The sequence below is a fragment of the Neopsephotus bourkii genome, unplaced genomic scaffold, assembly GCF_033783945.1.
Source record: "Neopsephotus bourkii isolate Nb327-2 ecotype Australia unplaced genomic scaffold, CSIRO-AGI_Nbou_v1 NB_1749, whole genome shotgun sequence".
In the NCBI taxonomy this organism is placed as follows: domain Eukaryota; kingdom Metazoa; phylum Chordata; class Aves; order Psittaciformes; family Psittacidae; genus Neopsephotus; species Neopsephotus bourkii.
Genome location: NW_026902223.1, coordinates 3556246 through 3583376, shown reverse-complemented (window position 1 = coordinate 3583376; position 27131 = coordinate 3556246). Strand labels below are relative to the sequence as shown.

The window sequence follows — 27131 nt, the reverse complement described above, 5'->3', positions numbered from 1 at the left end:
GCGGAGGAAAAAAGAAAAGAGTATGTGCATGTGAGACAGAAAAGTCATACAATGGAAACATGCAAACAAGTGGAAATATAAATCACATACATGGAGAGTATCAATCAAGTATGTTAATAGCTTTGTAACTGCTAGTGGAAACAGAGACTTGATTCTTTATACCTTAGTGATCTCTGCAATAACACCTGATACTCTATCTCCAATTCTAGAGCTGCCTTGCACTAACAGCTAAACACTAAACCTGCAGCTAAGAATTCAGAGTAAAAGGCTGTGGTGTTTACTACTCACTTAGACTCGTCATAAGGCGTTTTGCAGATGCAGTAAAGCTTCGTGTCCTTCTTTGTTTCCTTTGAGGTAGTAGAAATCATTTTCTTTTTCTTGGACTTGGACACTGATGAATCTCTCTCCTCCTCTCGCTTTCTCTTCTGGGAGGATACTGGCATTGGGACTGTGGTGGAGGAGGAGGAGGTGACGCTGGCTGTGTGGTGCTGCGGTGGCGGTGGTGGCAGTGGAGGTGGCGGTGGTGCCGCAGCGGCGGCAGCGGCTGCAGCAGCGGCGGCGGCTGCAGCAGCAGCAGCTGCCTGGGCTCTTTCCTTTTCTCTCTTAATTTTAGATAAGTCTCTCTTTAGCTCCTCCTGAAGTGTATTAAATAGAGAGGGAGGCACTTCATACGATTATTCCAGGACAGCATCAAAATCTAGACATAAATCCCCATGTTCACCACAAGAAAATAACTAACAGCACTTAAATACACAGATTTTTAATGTGCTTCACCTACAACTCACAGAACAGTAAGGGATGACACTCCTGGCCTACTATGACACACTGGCTGCAATTTGTCAGAAGCTGTTCCAGGAAACAAGGTAATTCCAGCCCAGGTGAAAACCAAGAAGCATAAAAAAGGACATGTACCAGTTTCACAGAGACCTGTGCATCTACAGCCACATCCTTCTTGCTGTGTTCCCTTAAACTCTCACTGAGCAGAGATAAAACACAGAAACAGTCTCCCCAGCTTACAACCTTTGAGAGTAACAGCCCTTACCTGCACTTCTATTTGCAGTTCTTTGTCCAGAAGTGCTCTTTTCTTCAATATTTCAGCTTTCAGCTGTTCTTTATGCTTGAAAAGCAGAGCCGAGAGCTTAGAAGCATTCTGTTTACTACGCTTCTGTTCCACACTCTCTTCTCGCTTTCGTTTCTTAGCTGCCTGTTTTTCTTCTTTGTCTATCTTATCCAGAATATATTTCATCACTTGGTTGCACACAATCATCCTGGAGAAGAAAGAGAGAACAAGGACATTGTGCTGAGCTGCCCATTTATCTCCAGTTGAGAATGCAGAAACATTGAATTCTCCAGTCTGCAAGTTAAATCATTACATTTCTCAAGATGCGCAAGGTGAATTTAGTAACACACATTGCTCCCACTCACATTTAGTTACTAGAATACCACTGGGAGGGATCAAGTCCCTAGTTAGGCTCAAGAGGGCCAGTCCCATTTTCATTTAACTGATCATTCCTCCCCTTTCCCTATAAAACTCCTAACAAAGCTGAAGCTTTAGCATGATGAGAGATATTTTCATTCAGTTCAGTTTCCACAGGCATGTCTGAAAGAGCTGGATTTGTTTATTCTGATGGAGGATGAAAGCAAGTCAGAAGCCTATTAACTTCTGAAACATACATTTCTATGCTCCAGCTTCTGTGTTTGGGCATAAGGGCTGACAAATACATTTCATTTTACAGAAATCACTATAAACCAGTTCCAGTTTCTTCACTAATGACAACTCAACATCTATTTTTCTGCTGTTTGTTGTATGCTCAGCTACAAATCTCTTTTCCTGCTCACTTATTCTGCAATTTTCATGTATTTTACGTTTCAATTAGACAATGAATGCATTTTAGTTCTTCTGAATTTCCTTTTCTGTTCCTGTTCTATGTCAAGCCCACTAGAAAACTAAATGCTTCTTGTTGCCAGAGTGACCATGGGAAAGAACTCCCACTGACAAATGAGCTGAAAGCAAACAACAAACCAGCAATGGCTGAGACAAGCAGCTGCTTCAACTCTGCACTTGGACTCAGACATACTGTCTTTTGATACACATTTGTATTTTGGTGACATATGTAATATACTAGCAAGTAGCACCTAGTGTTACTGTTGTAATCAGCTGAGCTTGTACTCTGATTTGATGATCAAAATGTTATAGAAAACACTGTTATTTTTCCTGCTATTTGACAACACACACACACTTGTGATTATCCAATTGAAGCAACCGCATGAGGGAAAAGGAGACAAAATAACCCCACACACTCCAAATTTGTGTTCAGCAGCTTCAAGTGTTTGCCCAATAGCACTGCCTTCCAACTCCTACATTCCTTCTGTAGAGTGGACAAGAATGGAAATACATGGCTATGATAAAGGACAAACAAAAATCAGGCTCCTTTTTTTGCATCAGAACCACTAATTCTCCACTCTGTGCTCCTTTAAGGATGGTTTTTATCTTGAATTTAAAACCGGTGGCCAGCCCCAAACACATGGAATACACTTAAAAACATAAAATTGAGAATATACAGGATTCAATTACTTAAACAACATCGTTACAAAAGTTACTTCCGAGTGTTACTTTAACTGATTTTAAAATAGCAAACTTCCTTTAAGCTGGGTTTTACAAGCCGGTGTCTTAGTATGACATCATTTAAAGACATTATAAATGTAAAACTGTCACATCTGAAGTGCACATTCACCTCTGGTTTTCTTCCCTCTCAGCTGGAGTCAGTGTCTTCTTCTGTTTCAAGTGCTCTATGACAGCATTCTGTTTCATAACCACCTGTAGGATGATGGAGAACCCAAAACAAAACATGAAAGCTTTAGCCAGTATTTCATGTTGTCACTGGGAGAAGCAGGACATTTCTGAGGTTCAGTAAGTGACAAAAGAAAACTGGTTTTATCAGGGGGGTAAGCGCTTGTTTAAAGCCATTACTTGAAAACTGAATTGAAAGCTAACACCACCTCCCCCCCACAGAGTTGGGTATTCTGTTTATGTCAAGTTTAAACCTAGGGACTAAATGCAAATTGACAGTATTCCTTCAGTGACTGGTTGTTTCATTTAAAAAATGGTAAGAACCTATTATATATGTGTATTTTTAAGCCCTGCAGCCATCCAACAGCATTACATTTCAGATACCTCTTTGAAACCTCAGTTTTCTACAGCAGGCAATGAAAGTTTTGTACATGTGTTCTGAACATCAGTTCTCCTCTCTACACCCTGTCTTTCCTGAACTGATAATAGATTGTCCCAGCAGCTAGTGGTAGGTTGAATCCAGGTGCCAGAAGACTGCAAACATGGTATAATGACTTGATGTGCTGAATTAAGCTAGAATATTTACTTAAGTTGCCAAAAGCAATCGTGCACCAACTTGGACAGAATCAAATTAACTGCCTATCAAATGTATTAACATGGTTAACAAGAACAGGCATTTAAAATGAGATTGTTTTTCATTCATTAAGTTTTAATTTCCTTCTGTTAACTTTACCTGTTTCTGGATAATGTCACTTTGATTAGAAGCCTGAAGGGTGTGCTCACGTTTAAATTCTATCTGTTGCTGCTTTTTCTTCTGTTGCTGCTCCCTGAGCTGCTGAACTCTCTGCAGCTGCTCCTGAACACTAGCTGCTTGAACTGTTACCACATTCTGAATCTGGTGAGCCTGTACTGGGCTAGTTTGTTGGATCTGAATAGGTAACTGAAGCTTGATCTGCTGGGGCACACTGCCTTGTTGGGCTTGTATCTGAGCCACAACATGTGACTGAAGCTGAGAGAGAACTTGGACTTGTTGCTGAAGCTGAGGCACTGTAATAAGTTTTGTTGGAGGCTGCTGAAGTTGCAGCTGAGGACGAGCTGGGGATTGCACAGGAACCTGATTTAAACTTTGAGTAGTTGCAAGGGTTGAGACCGAAGTCTGAACCTGAGGTTGTGATTGCTGCAGCTGCGCTTGAATTTGTATGGGAGCATGGGGCTGCATCTGAATCTGTTGTTGGGTTGTAGTCTGCACCTGAGCTGGTTGCTGAGGCTGGACTTGGGACTGGCCTTGTGGAAGGACTGCAGTCTGCGGCTGACTCTGGACTTGCACTGGAGACTGCCCTTGAGCCTGGGTCTGTGCTGGAGACTGAACTGGAGATTTAGATGACTGTGCTTCAGGTGTGACTGGAGAGTCAGCGGATGCTGGAGTCTGAGCTTCAGGCTGGGGCTGTGCTTCAGGCTGAAGGGCTGGCTGCGGTGCCTGTGGCTGGGCCGGCAGCACAGGCTGAGTACTCTGATTCTGCACTTGAGGCTGGGCTTGCTGCTGACTCTGAGGCTGTGGCTGAGCTGGTGGCGGTGCTGATGTTGGCTGTGCCTGTGGAGCTTGCTTCTGCTCCCCTGTAGCTACAACAGATAAAACCATGCATTCCATTAATTTCAAATGACACATCTACGAGCCTTACTAATTTGAACCTTTTAGAACTACCATAAAGCTCTATGCAGAAATTCAACAGATTTCTAGGATTATAACACATTTCTAGGATTATAACACATTTCCAACCAATTTACCCTACTAACAGACCATCTCTAACTGCATAAAAAACTCCCATGCAAGTGATACTGAAGCTTTTTCTATTGTAGAATAGAACAATGGTTACCTGAGGTTGAAGTAGAAACTGTTGTTGTTGTTGTGCTAGCTGTAGTAGCAGCTGCTGGTAGGGGGGTGAAAAGAAATCTCTGAATTGTACCATTTGGCATAGCTGCTTGCATAAGCTGTTGTCCTGGACCAGGTATTACAGTCACACCCTGAGGGATTAATTGCAATTGACCAGTAGTTTGACCTTGTCCCTGAATTACCACAGTTAATCCTTGACTGCCACCCTAAAAGAAGAGTTAAAATTGATGTATTAGTGATTAATTCTTAGACAGATTTTTGCTGAAAAATTGAAAGAATTAGGGTTTTGAGTTTCAGAATTCAGTACTTCTACCAATGCACTGAAAACAATTCCTAACCAAGCGTCAGATCTGTAACTCACAGGAGTCTGTTTTTCCCTATGCTTCATTCTAAACTTGTTTTTGTCAACAGATCTCCAGGATCTGAACAGAAGCTGCAAGAACTTTTTCCTCTCCCAGTTCCAGATACTGTGATTTTTCTCCTGAGACTGTGGATAATATGAATGAAAACTAAACCTTCACACAAAGTCAAACAGACAAGGAACAAGCATTACGTTCTGAAGGCCATACAAAATAATTACATCCCTTACTGCTATTAATGAAAAGACTTTTTTCCATACTGCTAAACTTCCCTGATACAGTTACATTATTGGGGAAAACAACAGGAAGCAATATTTAAAACTTTAAATATTTAAGCTCTTTTCAGGCTGTAAATACGCTATCAGTCCATGCTAAGGCCAAACCATACAGTTATGAACGGATACACCACACTGCCGAAACCCAAAGGCTCGGTACGTATTAGCACATTTCCATGCCTAGAGGCTGTAAAACATTTTACCTGTCCTTGTGTTAACTGTGTGAGCTGGGCCATAGTAAGCTTCACTTGTCCCTGCTGAGGGCGAGTGGGCTGGGGTGTGGTCTGTGGCTGTGTTTGTTGAGGTGGTGTTCCAGAACTTGTGATTGTTTTCTGGCCAGCGCTGGAAGAAGCTGTGCTGGTGCTAGAAACTGCTGTTGAGACAGGCTGACCCCTGATGATCTGAGTCACCACTTGCTGTGTCTGACCTGTAAGGGAATGATCTGCGATAAGAAACACGTTTCCAATATTGTAACCATCAGGCATTCCAAACCTCCAACCACAGTAACGCGCAATTGTCAGACATGTGAAGCAAGCACCGCCGTTTGCACACAGATTTTCTTTACAAACCATTTGTCTGTGTGGTTGACTGAAAAATGTCTGCAAAATGTTTTCTATTTTCATTTAATCCATGCACTTAACACACAACTATTCTAATCTTTTTTGGCTTTTTTTTTTTAATGAATGGACGGATGGACTTAAAAACATCAAAATGAGGGATGTGTGTATTGGGCCATATGATACAGAAAGCATGAAGAGACAAACCATGGATTTCACACTGGAAATTTAAATATTAAAGTGAACCTACTGGCTGGAAGGATACCTTGTTGCACCACCACAGGCGTTCGAATGATGGTCTTTCCAAGTGTTGACTGCTGCAGTGGTGTTCGTATCACCGTCATACCAGGGCGTAGCGGTGTCCCTTGCACTACCTGCGTGCACCAAAACGGACATGTGAGACAAGCCACTGGGATATGTCCTCCAGTTTGGTGGTGGTTTTGTTTCTTTGATTGTTTAAATACAGTAAGAAACGACAACATGCAAGCAGATCCAACATCTTGTCATCTAGATCCATACCATTAACCTTACCAAGCTCTAAACTATCAGTTTTTCCAATTGGAGAAAACTGTACCTCCTTGGAACAGAGGACTGCTGAGATGAGCCAAAAACATTGAAAAGTAACAGACAGAACTTTCAATATCTGCAAAAAATTTAAAATACATGCACTGTATTTTTTTTTTTTGCATTACATCATCAGAAAAACGTCTTACTTGTGAAGTGCTTGTTGTTCCTAAGGTCCCTGTGGTATTTGGCCTAATGGTTACAGTTGCTGTCCTTGGCTGGAATGAAGTAAATGTTTGACTTGCACCTGTAGTTGATGGAATGATACCCAATACCTTTTGCTGAACTTGAACAACACCTAATTAAAGAAAAATGGAGAGTTCATTAATGATGTGATTGCAGCAAAAGAAGTAAATGCAGCTCCAGGATGGCATTTAGAAATCGGTCTCCAGGTTTCTAGAATACCTTTGAGCCTTTCAACATTTCTTGGGAGAGCCTTTGTCATATTGTAAAAAGCAGCAGCATTACACTCTGTTGACAGTCCATCTACATTTTAAGTTAAGAAATGGGTATTTTAGACAAGATTAAGGAAAGAGTGACTCTTCACACAGATCAGTTTGATGGTAACTGCGAACAAGTCCTTGCATTGTCATGGTGCCACAAATTAATATACAACCATTAAGAGCTATAATCTCATTAATTTAAAATGTAGAAGACCACTTTAAACACCTTTCACCTACAAGCTTGTGGTGCTGAAGAAACTGGGCAATGCTTTTCCTCTCACCTAAGAGATTTCAATACAAAACTTGTAGCCTTCATGATTTGCTAAGATGCTAAGTATAACGGAGACAGAGAATTAAGCTTTTCTGTTCAATGTACATTCACAAATCTCAAAATATTAAGTTCTCTTCTTCAGGCAAGAAGAAAAATCCTGATCTTAGTTTGGAGCTAAACTCTCGTTCATCACTGAAGAGGGGATGCAGGTATTACTCACTCGGAACAGCAGCCTTTTTTTTCCTTTCATGAAGAAAGTGGTTTTGTTGATGTATGTTTTAGGTTAACAAAAAAGCATGCTTCATTCCACATTATTAAAAATAAAACTCCGAATTTTGCACTATGAAATGCAGGATAATTTACAGGCAAAAAAACCCCTTGCATTTTCCCCTTACAGACACAAATATGCAACACTGGGGGAACAAGTTCTAGAAACTTGTGTGTATATATATACATAGGTATTTTTTCCCCCTTCAAGTCACAGTTTACTTCAGTGGGAAAATCGTGTCAATGGAGAATGAATGAGCAAGCTGGAACACATGTTTAATTCAGTTCCCTTTCCCCTACCTCCTTGAGTTGATGGCACATTGACGGCAACAATCTTGCTGTTTGCAGGGAGTGGCAGCTTAGTTATCACTTTCCCTGCCATCGTTACTGGACTGCCTGAGATCTGGAAGGTCTGCCCTGTGCTGGCAATGGTTGTGGCTGAAGTGGCAGCTGTGCTAGTGGCTATTGAGGCACACAGAACAGTCAGTTTTAGAGCAGAATAATCAGTCAATGAAATGACTTTTTCAAGTATGAAACAGCAAACTATTTTTACAATCATTTCTGAATGCGTCATACTTTCTTTGGTAAAGAGTCTTTTTTTGGATACAGTACATTACAGCATAGAATGCTTTCATTATCAATGATTGCTAGTACAACGACTGTGAGTAATAAATGAGGCAGGTCAGAAACAAGACTACCTAGCAAGTCTGAACAAAGGAAAATTAGACAGGTAATATCTCAGAAGTGTCCTGCTGACTTAGCAAGAGATTAAAGAGCAAAGATAACAAGAAATGTAATAATGATACATATTCTGAAGATGTAAGCACTATACATAGGATGAACTCCAGCATGTGTTCTTTCCATGATAAATGGCTACTTACCTGTTGAAGATTGGCCTTGTTTAACCCAAGTAGCAAAAGTCTGATGGAAATTCTTGTTCTGTTGGAATGTTACTGTAGCTGGAGAACCCACTTTTGTAGTAAGTACTACTTTGGTTCCAGTGGGGACTGGGCCCGTTAAAGGGCCTACAACAACTTTCTGTGGTGCTGAGACAGTAGTTGCAGTGCTGCTGGATGTAGTGACTGCAGGGGACATGCCTACTGTAGGTATCTGCTTCTGCTGTTCCAGACGTTTCTATGGAATTCAGGAGAAAAATGAACAAAGGCATAATTAGCATTTTCAGGGTTTGGAAAATAAATGCTGTCTTTCCCAGTATTGGAAAATAAAGAACTCTGGCAGGATTTTAGTTCAGGTTGTAAAGGGCTGAAGAATAAGCTGTTTGCACACACTACAGCATGAGACTCCTCGACACAGCCACATATTTTGCTTTATAGCGTCTTTAAAATCCTCAGTTTATGTTAATTTCAGTGCATATTTTACGTTAAACAAAACAGTAGTCTCAGATTAATCTGAAAGGTTAAAAAACTTTGACAAATATCCATCTGTTTGGCTTTGACCGTGTGCACGCAGCCTGCGTCTCTGCCAGTAAGCAGTACATCATTGTTAACATAGTTTATTACTAGCATTCCTAGGTTCAGAGCTGCCGGCACTGAGATCCTGCCAGTTACAGAAAGAAGACTGTATCATTCTACTTCACTACTAAGACTGATTTTAAAAATCACTCTTTTAGCTGTAAATCCACTTTGCAGCCTGCTTAAGAAAATTAGGTTCAAAATCCTTTACCTTACCCACCAACCTTCTGGGCTGTAACTGTCAAGAAGGAACACATAATATAGAGAGCCACTTTGTGAAGGGATACTGTCAGTAAGCTCTTTTCAAATTCCAACACATCTAGCATTATTCCCCGTGCTACTGGAATCATCTCAGTATTCATTAAATTAAATTCCAGTGACTGATAAGCATTACATTGTGGTAATGCCCACCTATCAGAAGTACTTATTGATTAACAATGTATTTTCTTCAGGGAAGATGAAATGAAAATGGACTAAGTGGGAAAAAAGCAAAATTCATAATGTACGTGAAACACCAAAATGGTATTTGGTTTCCTAATTCCAATTGCATACATTTATCCATACATACACACATCTATATATAATGACATAAAATTATCAATTTTATTCAACCAACTTAAGATAGGATAAAATCAAAAGATTGAATTTGAAGCATGAAAAGCGAATGCAGTTGTATTCCCAAGTCAGCTATATACCAAGGCAGCTTTCCATTACACCACAGGAACACCTTACCTGGGCACTGGTGCTTCTCAGCCTTCTTTTAAAATGGAAGCAAACTAAACCTTTTTAAGGTGTAATGAATTAGATGGGGAAAAAAAAAACCCGCAAAGGCAACCCCAAAGCAAATCTTCACTTTAACCCCATTTCAAAATAACAGATGGACACAGTGTGAGCAGCACTGTTTGATGGTTTAGTTTGCACAGGAAGCAAAATCTCTTGAAAAATGGTGCAAGATAAGGGATAAACTGTGTTTGCCATATTTTAATGCATGCTGCTGACAGGTGGGACTACCAAGAGCTCCCCCACCTGCTGGGCAGCCAATCGTTGGTGTTTTAGTTGAGCCTCCAATTGGGCCTTGAATTCCTCTGCCTTCTTCTGTTCACTAACCTTAGCCTGTTGTTCAACTGCCTGTGCCTTTTCCTTCTCCACCCTGCCAAAGACACAACCGAAAGTAAGTTAAACCACCACATAAAATCCAACCCTCAAACTGGACTTCATTTTATCCAGTTTAATCGCTCTTATAAGAACAAACACCAAAACTGAAAATCATTCAAAAACTGGCCATGGCTATACAAGTATTTTGTAATAAATTACTGAAGTTATATGCAACATCTCTTAAATATCCGGATGCTGCACTACTGTGTCACCTTATAGGAAACTATTAATCAACACTGGAATTTATAATTACACCTGAGATTGCAAACAATCTATGCAATACCATTAATCTAAAACAATTCTTTCCAAGTGACTCTGAAATGTTGTTCCAACTCTAAGCCTGTAATACTGAAAATATTCATATATGACTTGAATATTTTCAGGCTGAATTTACCTTTACTTTACTTGCACACATTCATTTTCTTTGTATTACAGAAGTATTTAAACACCTAGTGTTTTAAGTCATGCTAAAAGTAGCCTAAAGCCTTTCCATGCATTACCGTAATAGCCTTTTAGCATACGACAGTAACTGGTTCATAACCATGGTAAATTAATATTGGTTGTAACAAATCAGTAAGATCTGCATAAAATGGTTTTGGTACCAGCAAACAGTTTAGCTTTACAGCTTTGAGCTTGATTACCATTACGAAAGGTGCAGTGAAAATGCAACACAGATACGCTTTCACCGATTGTAGCTACCAAGTTCATGTTCTCCAGCAGGAACTCTGATTTAACATACACACACAAATTAAAACTGCTTTCTTTAAAAGCTCATTTGAGTTTGTTTACCTTTCAGCAAATGCCCTGATCTCCCATAGTTCCAATTCCTCCTCTGCTACCCAACTTTCGATTATAACAGGGCCCGTTTGCTTGGGTGTTTCCGGCCTTTTTGGCCTTAGTGCACTTGATCGCAGTCCCTTCCTCTGAGGTGTTGGAGTTTCTTTAGAGAACAGTCAAAACACACACATTAAGCTTGACAGTAAAACAAAATTAAAGTGTAAGCCAAGATTTAGTGTCTTTTTCAGTCTCATTTTATAGACAGGCAGGCTTTTCAGCTTGAGAGAGATCAGTTTGTTAAATGCATCACTTGTTTCCCATAGGTGAATGAATAGTTCATGTCAAGCTGTATTTGCTCCCTTAATGGTCTGAATTAACATAAAGATCCAGTTACCTTCATTTCTGTAGGAGCTTATGGGAAGGAGAAAAATGTATAAACAAACATACCTTTTGGAGCCTCTGGTACACCAATGGGACAAATAATTTTTCTTATACAGTACTCTGACCGGATTCCATATGGACCAACATCTCTTCGCTTTATTATTTCTGTTGTCGTGATTTCAGTTTCAGATGTTTCTACAACAAATTAGTCCCAATGCATTAATAAGAGAAAGCAAATAAAGCTAAATCGCCAATCAACCCAATATAATCAAGGCAAATATAGAGCAACTAGTACAAACTGTTGACTACAAAATTCAGATGCCATAGCTAACATCAAGCCTTTACAGAAATGCTTGCAATGTGTCTGATATTAAAAACTAACAGCAAGAATTTCTGCATTAAGGAAATAGTCATACATTTGAGGAAATAATACCTGTACGTGTAGTTCCTCCCCCAGGTGGAGCTTTTGCTGCCATATCATCCCATTTGAGACATGCCCACAGCAACCGCAGCATGAGGCTCACTCCAGCCAGTGATTTCACTGTTTGAAGTCGGTACCTAACAATAGACCAGGAATTATATTTTCAAATCAAAATCTATTCAAAACACCTAACCAAACCCAAGGGACAAAGATTTTCCATTCTACCATTACTGAACAATGTAGATAACTATTGAATAATAAATAGCAAAACTTAATTTCATCACATCCTAAACTCTTCCTCAAAAATATAAAGCACGTACCTCCAAGTGATCCCAAAAGTTGGCCTTGGGGATGGATATGGCCAGATATCCAAGGCAGGCTTTGCATTGTAATTGAAATAGGGAACTTCTCTGATCCCTCCTTTCCTGGCCAGCTTTTTCAAGTCATCATTGGGTAAAACAAAGATGCTTTTTTTACTGCTTTTGGTAACAAATTTTCTATAAGATGGTAAGGCAGTTCCAGAACGGGTTTTTTTGGGTCTTGCAAATTTCATTAACTTCACTTTGTCTTTTGTAGAATATTCTTTGCTGACAGTCATGGAAGTCACCAATGTGCCTTCTGGGGTACTCAGTGAGTCAGTTACTGTTGTTGTAACCACTGTTTTACTATGCTCCTGCACAGAAACAACATCAACATTACTGTCTGTAGCTGGAGTGGTGAGCTTGGTCACAGTAGTGGTGGTAGTGACAGTGGATATGGCACAATTTTCTGTAGATGACACTACTGTTGTTTTCTCATCATTAGAAGCTACAGTCTCTGCAACTTTGTACACAGTTTTGGATTCTGTAGACACAGTCGATGTTGTGGTTGTCACCTCAGTAATAACAGTTTTTATTTTACTTTCTCCATTAATATTCTCCATTTTGTATGTCTGTACACCATTCTGATCAGCAAAGTGACTCCTCAAGCTAGATTCCTCACATGAGGTTACAGGCGACGGAGTAACTTTTTTCTCCTCAGTTACATCAGTTTCCATGGATTCTGTTTCACTATTCAGGTTATTTTCTTTACAGGCAGTGCCAAAAGCAGATCTCTCTGGAGAAAGACGTTTTTCTTCAGTTTTCTGCACATACTTGGGAACTTCATCTGGTGGCTGAAGACCCTCCCCGGATTCCAGCCCAGGTGAACCCTGCAGACGTGACTTAGCATCCACGTTGTTTTTGTCCTTTGTGCCCTCTACCGTGATGTCACCATTCATGAAGGGTTTTACTGAAGATTCCTTAAAAGTCAATGGGTTTATTTCATGTTCCTGAATGGATTTATTAATATTATTAACTTTTGGTTCAGTATCACCCCCTGCCTTTGTTTCACAAGTATCTTTAACTGAGAAGTCATCATTTGGTAATGCTTTAACATTGCTGTCTTTTCCATTCATTTGAAATGCTGATTTTTCTTTTTCTGTCTCTATTTCTTCATCTTTATTATTCTTTTTGTCAGTAACACTATTTAGATTTGTCTGATCGAGGTATTTGGTTATGGTCCTTGTCTCCATTTTCTTTTGACCATTAGCCTCAGTTAGTTTAGAGCTCAGCAAATCCTCATCATCTTCTACCCCATCCATGTGTTCCAGCGTTTGACTTTCAAGGTTTCTTTCAGAAATTAGCTCTGTTTTAAATGGTTCTTTACTAACTGATTTTTTGTGCAACATGGTCTTCTTTTCAGATTTTCTTTCACTTTTTACTGAAGTAATTTCTTCCCCCGTTTCACTTTCTTGAGAAGATGCTGGTTCAATATGGCTTTTTAGCATACAATTGCTTTCTGGGTCTTTGCTCTGCTGCTCAGAATTTCCCTCTGAATCTGTTTTTTCAGGGGTGGCCAGAGCATCTTTTCTACGTCTGCTTTCAGTTACCACCGGCTCCAAGTCCTCACGTTCACACTGAGTCACTCTGGTAATAGGTAGGTTTTGTTTCAAAGGTTTTTTGCTGGTTTCTGAAATATCCCATTTGACTCTGCCTTCCGCATTTGTTTGTTTCAAGCCATCCACAAAGGAACCCTCAGATTCTCCAAGAGCCTCTTGTCCTTGACACTTATCAGCAGTCACAGGTTCAGGGTTTTCTTTACTATCATTCTGAATGGAGCTTTCACCTTCAGAGGACTGACGTGAGTCTTCATCCAGTAGCTGGCCTTCTCTTTTTGACAGCCTGTTTGTCAAAGGCAAAGAGGGTTCATCCAGCTTACCGGTTTTGGAACAAGAGGTGCTGCTGATTGGCAAGCAGTCCTGTTCTGCATCTTCTGTTCGGGTCTTATCTGAAATATAGGTTTGATTTTGGGAAGACATGTCAAACTGGCTTCCTTCTTTTACTTTTCTCATTTGTAGCTCATCTGTGTTTTTCTGGGGGCTTACAGATCGAATGCCTCCAGTTTTAGCACTAGCCTCCAGTTTCATCCTTTCTAGTCGTTGTTTTTCTTCCAGTGTAAACTGTTTTATTCGCCTCTCAAGTAGTCCATCTAATTTTGATGATTTTACTTTCCTTTTGTAGCAAGTCCTTAAATGAAATCCCTCACTGACATTGATTATATCCAGCTTACAATGACTATCCTCATCTTTTACGGGGGATTCAATTTTCACATCATCTACATCCATGGGTTCTTCCTTGATGACTTTATCGTTTTCACCATCGATTTCTTTTTCCACTGTGAAGAACAAACTCTGCATCAGTGATCTCCCTTAACAACAAATATCAAGCTATACTTTTAGATTAACAACTAAGAAATAAATGGACCTTTTAGCATATTAATAGAGTTCAAGAAAAAGGGAACAAAAGCTTCAGACATTACTACAAGGAACAATCAGCAATCATTTAACTGAAACATTTTAAATGTCTTGACAAAACATGTTAGCTTTTCAATAGTTATTTATGAGGCCCTATCCTTTTACACATGCAGTGCTGTAATGAATAGTTTTACATAATTTCAATATAGCATTACCTTTGTCTTTTGCACCATCCAGGCTTTCAGAAATTGTATCAACTTTTACTTTTTCTTGACGTGACTTTTCTTCTTTCACTTGCACTTTCCCTGACGTTTCTGAAACGTCTGCTTTGTCTCTTGCTTGCGGATCATGAGAATCCTTTGTTCTGTCTTTTTCTAGTTTTACCTTAATTGGACCTTTTCGTTTATCCAAACTGCATTTTTCATCTTCACTCTTTGCTATTAATAAATGAATTAAATGGGGTCAATGATTCAGAATATCTTTTCTATTCTGCTACCTTTTAATGTATGTTATAGTTTACCTCTCAAATCGTTCATCATTAGCGAAACTGAGAAACAGATGTAATGTTAATTATACGATGGTAACACTATTACGCTTACTGCACTACTGAATTAAACCCTCATACAATCTAAAAGCCCACCAGAGGTAAAACTGTGTCATTTACCTTAGATTTTTGGGAGTCTATGCTCAGCCTGTCTTACTAACACATACCCCAAACCCAAACCCCACCCATGTTTCAGGAAAATAAATAGCACTTTCTGAACCCCCAGTCTATTGACAGCGTATTAATTCAGGCTCTGAAAAGTCACAATTATCATAATTTTCATTTCCACAGTGAAACCAGAATGGACATTAGTATTCAAATGAATTTGTGCTTAGCACAGTAGTGCCTATTTATTGCAATACACAAGGCAAAATAAATCCAATTTATCAATCATGGAAAACACTAAAAGCAGCAGCATCCAGTTTGTCTTTGAGCCAGTGAAAAGCAACAGGGAAAATATTACATCAATATGTGGGGAAAGAAATCATTTTGATGTGTTAACACAGGGTGGGCCACCATTTTCTAAATTTTAAAAGGAAACTAGGGTTAAATTCATTATAAATAAGACTTGCACATTTCAGGATGTATTCTAAAAGTCAACTGTACAAAACTTGCCTTTTTAAATATAAATTCTTGGAACAAAAAAGCGAGAAGATGCATTTCAAATTTCCTAGAGAAATTAATTCCTTTCCCCTTAGGAAACTACTGTTCCCAGACAAAATTGCTTAACAGTTTTCTGTCAACATGGGGTGTAGATAAGTGTACCTATATAATGTACACACCCCAATATTTTAGATGTTACTTTTGCTTGTGATTATCTACATAGTTTTATGTACCTTTAATTTACACAAGGCTCTATAAAGCTGTACAAATATTACACACAACTTTGTAATTCAAACAATTTAATGTAGCTTAAAAAAGAAGAGTCTATGAAAGCAATGCAGACACCTACTTGGTAGCAACTTCCTGTAGTTTGCATTAGTATTTCCAGGCAGTTTGGGCAGAAACCTGTGGACGTGTGTTTTACTAATCCAGCTCCAGCCACCATACCCTGTTACTCTATATTCCTCTCCTTTTTGCTTCCAAACCTGTCAAATATGTTTAAAATAGTATTTTAATTTTGCTATTTCCTGCATTATTAAAAACCTTTTATTTACAGCCTTTTTAAAGCAAGTTGAAGTATATTTGTGAAATACGCTATCTAAAATTAAGTATCTGACGATAATTACATTGATTCCACCATAGTAACATCTAAAAGCATATTTATTTCCTCTGAGAGAATCTATTTACCTAAAAGCTAAAAGGTTATACAAGGTTTTGAATGAACCCATCCAACAAAAGTATCTAATATTTACTGTAGGAGAATACCAAGAGGCTACTATAGTGCTCCCATCATACTATATAACTTGCCAAAGTAAAGGTAGCTAAGCTAGATTTTTTTGGGGGTGGGAATGGGAGGGCTGCACTGGACAAAGACAGACATACAAAGATTCCAGTAACCATCTAGAATCCCCCCATTAGGAAAGGCTGCATTTGGTAGACAAACATCTGTCAACTGAGGCAGTGTCACTGAGAGTATAACACATAACAAGTTTAGTTCAGATGAAGATAATGTGCTTGAACACATGGTTTGGTTCCTATCCTAATGGCAGGGCGTAAAGCAATGATAACAAACTAAGTTTCAAATGAAAGCAGAAAGAATAAGTAATCAACAATGCCTGTATTTTGTTTGTTCCTCACACAAAAGAAAACCTCACCTGATGCTTGACAGGAAATGTGTATTTCACCCACGTAGCTTGCTGCATTGTTTCTTCTTCTTCTTGTTTTCTCTCTTTTTTTTTCACTTTCTCCTTTTCTTCTCTTTCTATTGCTGTCATTCTGCGTAATCTAATACATATAGATTGAAGTGCATTGAAGGACAGGATCTTACAAGCAAATAAAAGAAGTCAAACAGCAGCATACACTACCTCTTTGAATAACTGTAAACATCTGAAGTTAAGAGGAATGCCCAGTATCAGGTTATATGCATTACTTGCATCAGAAACACAACTTTTTTTGGCTATTCCGGTAAGGAAACACAGCTGCCTGCAACCATGTCTGACATCAGACATATCTTGTCTGTGCTGCTATGACACAACGAGAGACAAAAGACAGACTCCACTGAACTGGGTGTGTTGAAATTTGCTCTTGTAGGCTCCCAGAGCTTTATCACTTTGGGACTGTGGCTCAGGTAAAGAAAACAAACTGGCTTTGCAAGAGCAATGAGGCTATAAAAATCTCGTCATGTATTTTCAGTATCTCTGGTTGAGAAAAAACACTTCCAAGTGCTGAATGACTGACTAAACTGAACTGTAACTCTTAGAGGCTTAGGAGGAACCAGTAATTGTAAAACAAAGGCAAGTTCTCAGAGTCAAAAATATTGTGATGTTTATTTATTTTACCTAGTGTGCCCCAAGGACTCTCGCCAGATTGGCAGCATGACAACCGGTTTAATTGCACACTCCAATATAGCCAGCGCTAGTGCAAATTCTCTAGGTTTGCTGCACATCTGAACAGCCTTAATCCAGTTAGACCTAAATTGGAAACAAAGATTAAAAACCAGAAACATACACATGCACTAATACAGCATGCTCTGTTAATAAGATTTAATGGCAGGAGAAAACCTCTTGTATTGTAATACTTCACTCAAATGTGCAATCCTTTCAGCCATCCATCACAACACACACGCACGTTAGCTTATATTTTAACATACTGAAGCATGGTGCTTGTAAATCACCGATCTAATAAAGACCATTGCTCATTAATTCTGTTAGCCAAAATACAAGTAAAACAAGAGAATATGTATTTTCATTTAGTAATTTACCTGTGGGAAGCCCAGTTAGGGTGAAGGAATGATGCCGGGATGTTGTTTTCTAGCTGAATGATAGTTAGCCTCAAAGTGGAAATGGTAAGAACTTTGGACCCATGTACAGACCCATTCCATTTGAACTCTCCAGCAGGAGTCAGGCAGAATTTATGCGAGAGATGTCGTCTCTTGTCATGGTCCTCCCTGTGCTGGTGCTTGTTCAATGCGAATGAGTTGGTGGCATACTGATTATGATAAACACGATACTTCCCCTCTTGCCCTAATTTGAAATAATTGTTGATATTTCCTTTCATCACAACTTCCTTCTTTGTGTTCATTCGGGAGATTTCACCTTGAGAGTTGACCACTATAACCTTGTGAAACAAAGAATAATTTTAAGGGTTAAGTTTCAAGTATTTCTATTTATTTATTTATGATTTAGGCTTCAACTGTCTATATATAAAACAACAAAAGCCCCTTTGCATCAGTCTGTAGAAGCAAGTAACTGTTTATCTGATATACTACATCTGTGTACTTCATTGCTGATGGATAGAGTTTGGATATTCCCAAAGATCAACTTTAACATTAAAAAAACACCATCCAGGCTCCTCAAGAAGTCAAACAGGAACTCAAGTTGTTGCCCTGAATTACGCCTACTGGGGAAGCACCTTTGGGAAAACAGCTCCACTAAGGAAGCTTTCTGTGAAACCCCTTGTTGGCAAATCATAGCATTCATACATGCAGCTAAGCAAACAAGTGTCTTTGAGAACATGGCATGGATAACATCACTGGTGTAATGATTCATTAACTGAGTTCCAAATTTGAGAGCTCTGTGAATAAATATGCTAAGTACTAACTTAGAAGGAAAACCAGCTAACAAATATAAAGTGAGTATACCAACCACTATGCAGAAAACCAAGTGCAGTGAATTCCTGGCATTCAAACACTTCTTTCCTGGAGAAACTACTTAAAAAATCAACCCAAACCACCAAAACCCAACAAACAACCTACAGCCATACAAAAAACTTACCACTGCACTGAGTCACTGTCACACCTCTGTAGACAGTAACTAAGAACAAAGGAGGAGGATAAATGTTTCCTATGATTAAATAATTTTCTATTATTGCTACATTTTTTTAAGCATCTTCATAGTCTGCCAAAATCACTTTTTTTAGTTTTAAAATATCAGTTTTCTACAACATTTTCATACTTCAAGATGTGCACAAACCTCTCTGCCTTCTTTATGCAACTTATTTGCTTCGTGTGCTGCAGCAGCAACCTGCTGGCTTTTCATCTGGCTCAGCTTGCTATCTGGATTCCGTGATCTCGTGAGCATTCGTGTCGAGCCTGGTGTGCCTCTTCCTGCACCTGGAGAATCACTTCTTTCACCATTAGATTTCTCTCCTGCCCAAGGGAAAAAGGCTGTTAAAAACAAAACCTGGAAGTCTTCTATTTGTGTATGGGAATTACAAAGTAAAAAGATGCATAAAGTTACAGATACAATTATTATTATTACCTATGTCCTCTGAAGTTTGGGATCCCCTCTCTGCATTTTCAGCATCATCAGGTGTCCTAATGGAGTCATTCTGTCCAGAGCCCAGCTCACTGCCGTTGCTGTTTTCAACATCTGACTGTAGAGGTGCAGCAGACGCGCTGCTGCTGTTGCTAGGGATCATCTGACCAGTTTCTTCTACAAGAGAACAACTTCATTTTCAGCTCTTCTTTTAAATTAGATCAAGGGAATCTTTTTGTGTTTTGAATTTTTCATCAAATAAAGGCCAGATGAACGTGTTTTGCTGGACTGGAGGGAAACACCTATAAAATATTAATTCCCTCCAGAGCACTGTATCCATGAAAATATCTTCAAGCAGTTTCAACTTCTATGGCTCTGAAGGGCTGAAATTCATATTTACATGAAGTATGAATATGTTTTAACTAGGAGACAATTTTTTTCCTATAGATGCACACACAGAGAACTCTCTGCTGAGAGTCTGCTTTGCTTTCAGAATGCAGATTTCATGAAATCTGGTCTTCCTGCAGCTTTAACTTATTCTCTTGCTCTTTAGCTTACACCTTTCAGTTGACCTCCAGTTTTCCACCAAGACTTTGACTGTCTCTTCCTTAGCACAGTAATTCTGAGGAATCCAACAGATTTCAGGTCAACTGGCACTACTCTGCATCTAAACTCTGCAAACATCAGATCAGCCTCTTTCTTACAATCTGATCCATCTAAGTGTTGCTTCAAGCTCAGTAAAACAAATGGGTTCTTGGGCCTCAGTTGTCCTTGTTACTGTCTGTCTTCACAGCTATGGACATCATTGCCACCTCACACTGTTGATTTTAAGAAAGGTGACAGAACAAAACTTCCCTTTTGTGAAACACTCACTCCTAGCAGAAAGACCACACGGTAAAGTATGCTGGGGTTCTTAGAAGATCCCAAACCTGCATGCACCACTGTTCAGCCCATTTCCCTTCCAACTAAGAGAAAAAATGGAACCATTTGTGGTGCATGTTGTCTGGAAGAGAGTGGAAGCACCCATCTAGACTTTTAATAAAAGACTAATGCTCAAATTACATTTAATAAGGTGGTGACAGACAAGTGACATTCTCGTGTAGCTTTGCATTTTACTTCAGTTCTCCCCCTCTGGGGGTAGCTACCTCACTGATACTGGTTCAGTATCCCTCCCTGCGTCTGAAACGACAGTCTCAAATGGAAATTTCATCACAGGAACAGAATTATCACTATGAACATGGTAAATCAGACATAAATGAGAACCTTCTCCACACACATACACTTTCCTACCAAAACCGAAAGCCCGTTCATTTTAAAATAAGCTAGAAGCTTTGGAATGAGAAAAGTACTTGTGGAAGTATAATAAAGAAATAATGATAAATATACAAGTGAAACATTAAAACAAAATACTAACCCATGAACGTGTCTGGAACAAAGCTATAGGATACATAACTTTTCCATTAAACCCTTACGCAGTTATTTTAACTTTAAAATGGAATAAAAACCATATGAGAACAGAGATATATTTAGCCAAGTATCTAAAATGTATGCTTACTGTCCCATGCACTAGGAATCTATTAAAAAAGTGTATTATGAAGCTTCCAGATTGTGGATTAATCTTAACATTCACTATCTCCTCCTTTGAACAAAGTTAATGACAAGGTTTGGATGCATTTACATTTGCAAGTTCAAGAACTGTGATCTGTATGTGAATGGAGATGTATTTCTGTAGGAGAGGAAGCCTTTACTACTGTGTTCTGAAACATAACACACTGAGCATCACTACATCACAGATATTATAGAATGATAACATTATAGGATTATAATGTATTTGTTATAATTCTAAAACAGTACATTGATATCTTATGCAGTTAAGTCCCATTTATTTCTAAATCAAAAGTTTGGTGATTTTTAGAATATTACTAAATAGTGTATATTACTATTTTTGAATCGCTGACATGGTAGAACAAGACACATTAAAACACAAGAGCCCCTATGCTTATGATTCTGACATCTGTTTAAAATTCCTAGCATGACAACTTCGACCTTGACATTTCTGTGCAATGCTTTATTCACTTGAATGAAAATGCTTCATTTGTTAGTAATTCATACAGTAAATGAGAGGTTAAAATAATAAACAAGCCAGCAGCAAATTAGAATTTGAAATCAACTTGATAGGATGCTAAAAATCATTATGGATCAATATGGAAAAATAAAATCTACAGAAAATAGAACATAAAAAGCTTAGCCATAGTCATCTTTGGAAGGCATGGAAACAAATGCTAATGTCACAGAGGACCACAAATTTCAAGCACTAGTTGCAAGAAAATTAACTTTGGAATGTTAATGACAACGTAGCAGTAAAGGATGGCACTGCAAGCAAACAGCATGGGTGATATACGCTGTGAATGGTTTTAGTGGACAAATCAGAGAGAAAAACTTAACAGATTCCCCAAATTACAGAGGCATTGGTAACAGTGCCTTCTGTACCTGAGAGTTCCTGAGGGAGCTCTGATGCCACCTTCTTCTCTGCCACGTTGTTGCTCTCAAGGGTTTCTGACTGACACCCCATTGCGTTCTTCCCTTCAGAGCAACTAGTCTCTCCTGCAGAAGGATTTGTGTTGTTGTCATCAGTGCTTGATGTCACAGAGTTACTTTTATCCCCAACGACTGTTGCCTCTATAGTAAAATGCACAACAAAACTTTAGGGATATTCTTTAGTATGTCTTAGGATGTCATTTGGCATCATCCATAGAAAGCAACTTCAGCAGCTTGGTTTGTCTGTTTGATAAAGCTGAAAAACATTGAGCTTTCTCCTTCTTTTTTTTTGTCCTCCCTTCTTCTATGAGACAGTATTGTCTCAAAATCAAAGAACAAACCAGTTCTGATGCAGAAAATAATGTCAAAAATGATGTAATATTGCCTACCACAAACATGCTGATCACAACGTGCAAGTGTCACCTGTACCTCAAGCTTCCTGTATCTACAAGCCAGCAGTATGTTGAAAAGTAGGAAGACTGGTGAAATTACTTAACAAGAAAACCAATTACAATATACAACCCAAAAGAACTGACAAATAATCTATTACTTACAAAGTAACTTAGAGAATCATTCCCCTCACCTCTCAGTTCACATTAATACTTAAAGAAATGCGAGGGTCTCAACTAAAGATTCACTTCAATGAAGTTGTTAAAGCACAGGCAGTTGCTTTACCTTCTGTTTTCACTTTTTCTGCATCTTGCTCAGTGGGCGTCTCCTCATTTTTATCTTGGTCTCCAGATTCTTCCTTGCTTCTCTCAGCATCTGTCTGGTCATTATCGACATCACTTTTGGCCTTTTCTGCTTCATCATCTGCTGTAGTTTTATCTTCCACTATTTCTCCTTTTCTTGCTCTGATAATGTCCAAAATTTCATCTACAATAGAAAGTATATTGTCATCAATAAACAAAGGAACCACCACCTACAGAGCCACAGAGCAGAAATAATATGACATAAATGCTGCTTCTTTTCAATGAGACAAAAGATAGCATCCATCTTCCTGCCACTTTTTTCCCCACACTTAGAAGAAACAGTTCCACAGATTTAATAATTCATTCCTCAGAGTTAATGCATTTATATAGTGATGACTTACATCCAATTTTAAACCTGAACATCTAATCTTCATCTCTTCCCTAAAAACAAAGTTCAGACCTTCACAAATTTATATTGCTATTTATTTATTGCCTCAAGGTATATAAATTAAGTTGGTGAAGAAGTGCAGAGCAGATACACACGCTTCCACGCTTTCCATAATATTGTAGTAAATACTGGAGCTCTAACACTGTTCCTACTCCAACTCCCATAGGATTGTAAAGTGGTTATGAAGAGATTTATATATACATATATATATATATATATATATATACATACACACACACACACACCAACAAACATATGATGGCTAACACAGCTCCACCTCAACACCTGGAGCAATCACAGTCTGGCACACCCTAACCATATCAAGAATCCAAATCATTCAGTACATCCTAGAATACATGATACATAGCCCTACAATAAGTCAGCACTAAATAGCCATGCTGGTACACCTGCATGATCCTTCTCCATCAGTTTCTATAGGCTTCTTATAATAAAAGAAATATGAACTAGCATTCAATTCAAAGTGCAACATCTACTGCCATAAAACACTTACCATTTGCTGCAGAAAGGAAAGACTTGTTGTTGCCCCTTGCTTTATTAGTGAGGTCTTCCGTCACATCCATGTGCCGATGAATTTCCTCACGCATTTCTTCCAGAGTTTTGCATAGGTCAGCTTCCCAGTAATCTTTGTCCAGGCATTCGATCAACTCTGCCAGCTGGATCTTTGTGCTAAAGTACCAGATTTTCTTATCTTTCTCACTTTCTGAATCTTCTTCTCTGTAAGAGTATTGGAAAAATATGAATTTTCAAATATCTAGATAAATCACAAAAATTAGTATGGGCCTACTTTCAGCAGAGAACTCTTAAATGCCAACACCTGAGTGTGAATAACAAATCACATGAGGACACTCACATGCACTCAATTTAATACACAAATGATACTTTCTCATTACCATCCCCTCAGAATTTCTCATTACAATGTGCTCAAGAAAGCTTTTGAAGTGTCTCCTTAAAACTGGTTTGTCCAATCTGCAACCAAGTTTGTTCTCTTTATATTTACTATCACTGTAACCAGTAATCTACTACTGAGTCTCAAACAATTTGCAACAAAGGAGGTATGGCTGCAGAATCCATTAAGGGGAGTGTTTCTGACTGCATCTTCAGGAAAGGGCATTCCGTTGTGGAACAACTGTTGTACTTGCAACTCGATCAGAACACTACTAAAATAAAGTGGTTATGAAGTTAATAATTACAATACCACTCAAAATTCAACTAATAACTCATCACAACCATTACTACAAACCAGACTTGTTTTCTGATAACAAAACCTGGTGTACTGCAATGTAATACTACAATTTCTTCCATATTTTCTTCCATAAAGGCCTTTGCTCATGAAAAGCAACTAATTCTACCTTACCATTTACTCCTCTAGGCTACCAGTAACTTCCCATTAGTTTTAACAGGTTAGCATGGTTAAGTTCAACACGTTCTCTGAGAAAACAGCTCATTTCAGGAAGACATCCCATATACTACACATCAAAAAGTAACAGCTCAACACTGACAACCATTGGACTCTATAGAATATTCCATACCTGCAGAATTCCGTGTTCAAGAAAAAATGTTTAAACCAAGGAAGTTATCTACTAACAATAACAGGAATGGCAGCACCTCTATTACTGATTGTCAACAAAAGCCATTAAAAAAGATAAAGGAAAATGCCTAAAGCATAAGTCAGAAGGGGAGATGAGAATGCAAGGATTCAGCTTTACACAGCAAGAGGAAAGAATAGGGTGAAACAAAATGCTTAATGACAAAGGACAGGGCCTACTGAATTTTTCCCTGGCAAATATCCAGTGGAAGCAGGAAGAGGAAGACACTAGCAGAGCAGTAATTGTAAAGATGCTCTACTCCTTACAAACACAACTGTACAATATGATGCTGTTGCTAAGTTTATACTATAATATAAATATACAAGCAGTTCAGGCATAGAGCCCTGTACACCTTGATTAACTTTTGACAGTGATCATCCAAGTATGTTCTTTTCCCACATTCTCCCCCCTTTTAGCAAACCTGAAACCACTGCAGCTATGCTAATGCCTCCAGGATATGTATGTATGTATGTCACCTGAAAATCCCAAGCAGCATCTCCCTTTTCCTTTCCCATCAGTTCTTTCTATTCTTGTGTTACAAGGTTCCATTGGACTGTAAAGCAATTAGCTGTTATCTTCAATTTCCCTATATAATCAAGAAAAAGCCTGCAGTACCAGGAAAGGTCTGCTGTATTACAGGCCAAAAAATCCCAGAGCCACATTGTGAAGAATCAAAACACTAGACCGCAAAGACTGTATTCTGCAAAACACACCTACAGCTAAGTTTTCTATGTGCAATTCAAGTCCCACCCATTAAAGACTTGCACAGATAATATTGTAGAAATAGACAATGAAGTTATCCAAGAGTATTTTATTTCCCTTCTGCTTCATTTATACAGGGTTTTGAGCACAGAATTTCTCTTGAACTGAAGGCTATCACAACCTTAGTAACCAAAGTTCAGGAATTAGTGTTTTCTTTCAACAAAAGCACAGACAGAAAATGAAAAGGGAGAAGCTTGCTGTTACCTTTATACAAAACTCATGTTTGCTCAGACTTCTTCCCAAGATTCAAGTGTGTGCCAGTGGAAGCCCTGGAATGCTCATAACCAACTTGCTAACAGCCAAATAGCTACAGCAGAAATCGTTCTATGCAATCCATTTGGCAAAGCTGGTTAAGATTTAAACTAATGATTAAAATATTTGAGCTAACTTCCCCTGAACACCTTCTTCCATTGGCTAAAGGGACACTACTTTCATTCTCTGAGAGGCTATCATAAAAACAAGATGTAAAGATGCAAGTTTACACAGGGACCGATTCCCAGTGTTTTCCTCTGACGAGGCTGACTTGAAGCCCGACAGGTCTACTTTGTCTTCAGGGGACGTGCAAGTGAGGCCAAGCAAGGGAGAGAAGAATCACATGAACATTTCCTACCTCTTTCAGCCTCCTGCACTGCCAGGAACTATTCACTGGCAGGCTTTTGAGACAAGTTTTAAGACTGATAAAACTGACAACACAGAACATGCTAGAAACTTTCAAGTAAAGTAATAACAAAGTAGATACACCCCTTCCTGAATTCCATGATGATACAATTAGACACAAGCATTCAGTCACCTGTTTAGAGTAACCTACTCAAACAAAGATATAAACCCTTTTTAATTAATAGGTGAAAATCGAGCAGGACTTGTTGAGAATATAAAGGGACAACAAATCTTGCAGACAAAAAGCTGAAATTGGTTCTTTTGACCATCAAGGAAGATGTATGCAACTCAGCAATAACAATTTGTGTCTGTCTTCTGCTATCAAAATGAAAACCGAACAACGTTTCATCTGCTTTCATAAACATCTGACAAATACCAAGCGTCTCAGCATTTCTAGAAAGAGAACCTGTTAGAACACTGCAGCAGTTTACAAGGAGAATGCAAATCAAAGTCCTAAATTCCCTGACTTTACTTGAAGAAATAACCTTTACAAGCAAAACAAAGGCATTGACCCAGAGACATCATCCTAAGTTTGTTAACAGCTTGAAACTAAAAAATCAGACATTCTCTTTCTCTTGACCACAAGAGTTTTTTAAACCTTGTTGCTATTTGCTCCTGGGGATGTATGGGAGGAGACCTCCTCAGTGCCCGCTTTTCCATCTGTAAAACAGGAGAGGTGGAAAAGAAAAACAGAACCACAACGATGGGCTTAAACAAGGCTTACTGCCCTCAGCAGATGATGAGTATGGAAATAAAAGTATTGGTGATCAAGAAGAAACCTACAAAACCCTTTCAAAGATGGGAAAACCAGTGGTATGAGGGATTTATAACATTTATAAGGAGCAAAGTAGTAAAAAGCCCTAAAACCCCTCTGAAAAACAGAAAAATTCAAGAATTTATGATTTCAGTCCTCCAGTCCCCAACGGCAAGGATTCCAGTCAGTGTTTGTGCAGACTGGTTTTAGATCTACTAATTTCCTCTGATAAATTTGATCCCACAGTATTGATGAATACACTCTATTTATTTTAATAAAGTTGATATGATAATATCAATTAATTAATCTCAGCTTTTAGCATTTAGCAGTTCTCCTTTAACTTAACCTGTTATCCAAACAGGTGTAGTTTAAAC

The 27131-nt window shown here is 38.7% G+C and overlaps 1 protein-coding gene across 12 annotated transcripts in view; it reads right to left on the bottom strand.

Moving 5' to 3' along the window:
- Positions 1-27131, bottom strand: part of BPTF (bromodomain PHD finger transcription factor) — a 52800-nt gene that overhangs the window by 9800 nt on the left and 15869 nt on the right. For 4 of the 12 annotated variants that reach the window (XM_061377392.1, XM_061377389.1, XM_061377396.1 and 1 more), the window contains exons 3-27: positions 23489-23712; positions 22513-22713; positions 21790-21978; positions 19303-19476; positions 19015-19190; positions 17805-18160; positions 17383-17514; positions 16699-16828; positions 15894-16029; positions 14613-14834; positions 11945-14318; positions 11637-11761; positions 11270-11398; positions 10835-10985; positions 9917-10040; positions 8300-8552; positions 7719-7880; positions 6587-6735; positions 6124-6247; positions 5520-5743; positions 4666-4888; positions 3525-4411; positions 2736-2818; positions 1043-1268; positions 289-635 (exon numbers count right to left, since the gene is read on the bottom strand). In XM_061377392.1, coding sequence (XP_061233376.1) covers positions 289-635; positions 1043-1268; positions 2736-2818; positions 3525-4411; positions 4666-4888; positions 5520-5743; positions 6124-6247; positions 6587-6735; positions 7719-7880; positions 8300-8552; positions 9917-10040; positions 10835-10985; positions 11270-11398; positions 11637-11761; positions 11945-14318; positions 14613-14834; positions 15894-16029; positions 16699-16828; positions 17383-17514; positions 17805-18160; positions 19015-19190; positions 19303-19476; positions 21790-21978; positions 22513-22713; positions 23489-23712 — 7521 coding nt within the window. The remainder of the gene's footprint in view (positions 1-288; positions 636-1042; positions 1269-2735; positions 2819-3524; positions 4412-4665; positions 4889-5519; positions 5744-6123; positions 6248-6586; positions 6736-7718; positions 7881-8299; positions 8553-9916; positions 10041-10834; positions 10986-11269; positions 11399-11636; positions 11762-11944; positions 14319-14612; positions 14835-15893; positions 16030-16698; positions 16829-17382; positions 17515-17804; positions 18161-19014; positions 19191-19302; positions 19477-21789; positions 21979-22512; positions 22714-23488; positions 23713-27131) is intronic. The other 8 variants (XM_061377398.1, XM_061377399.1, XM_061377400.1 and 5 more) reach the window with 7 other exon arrangements.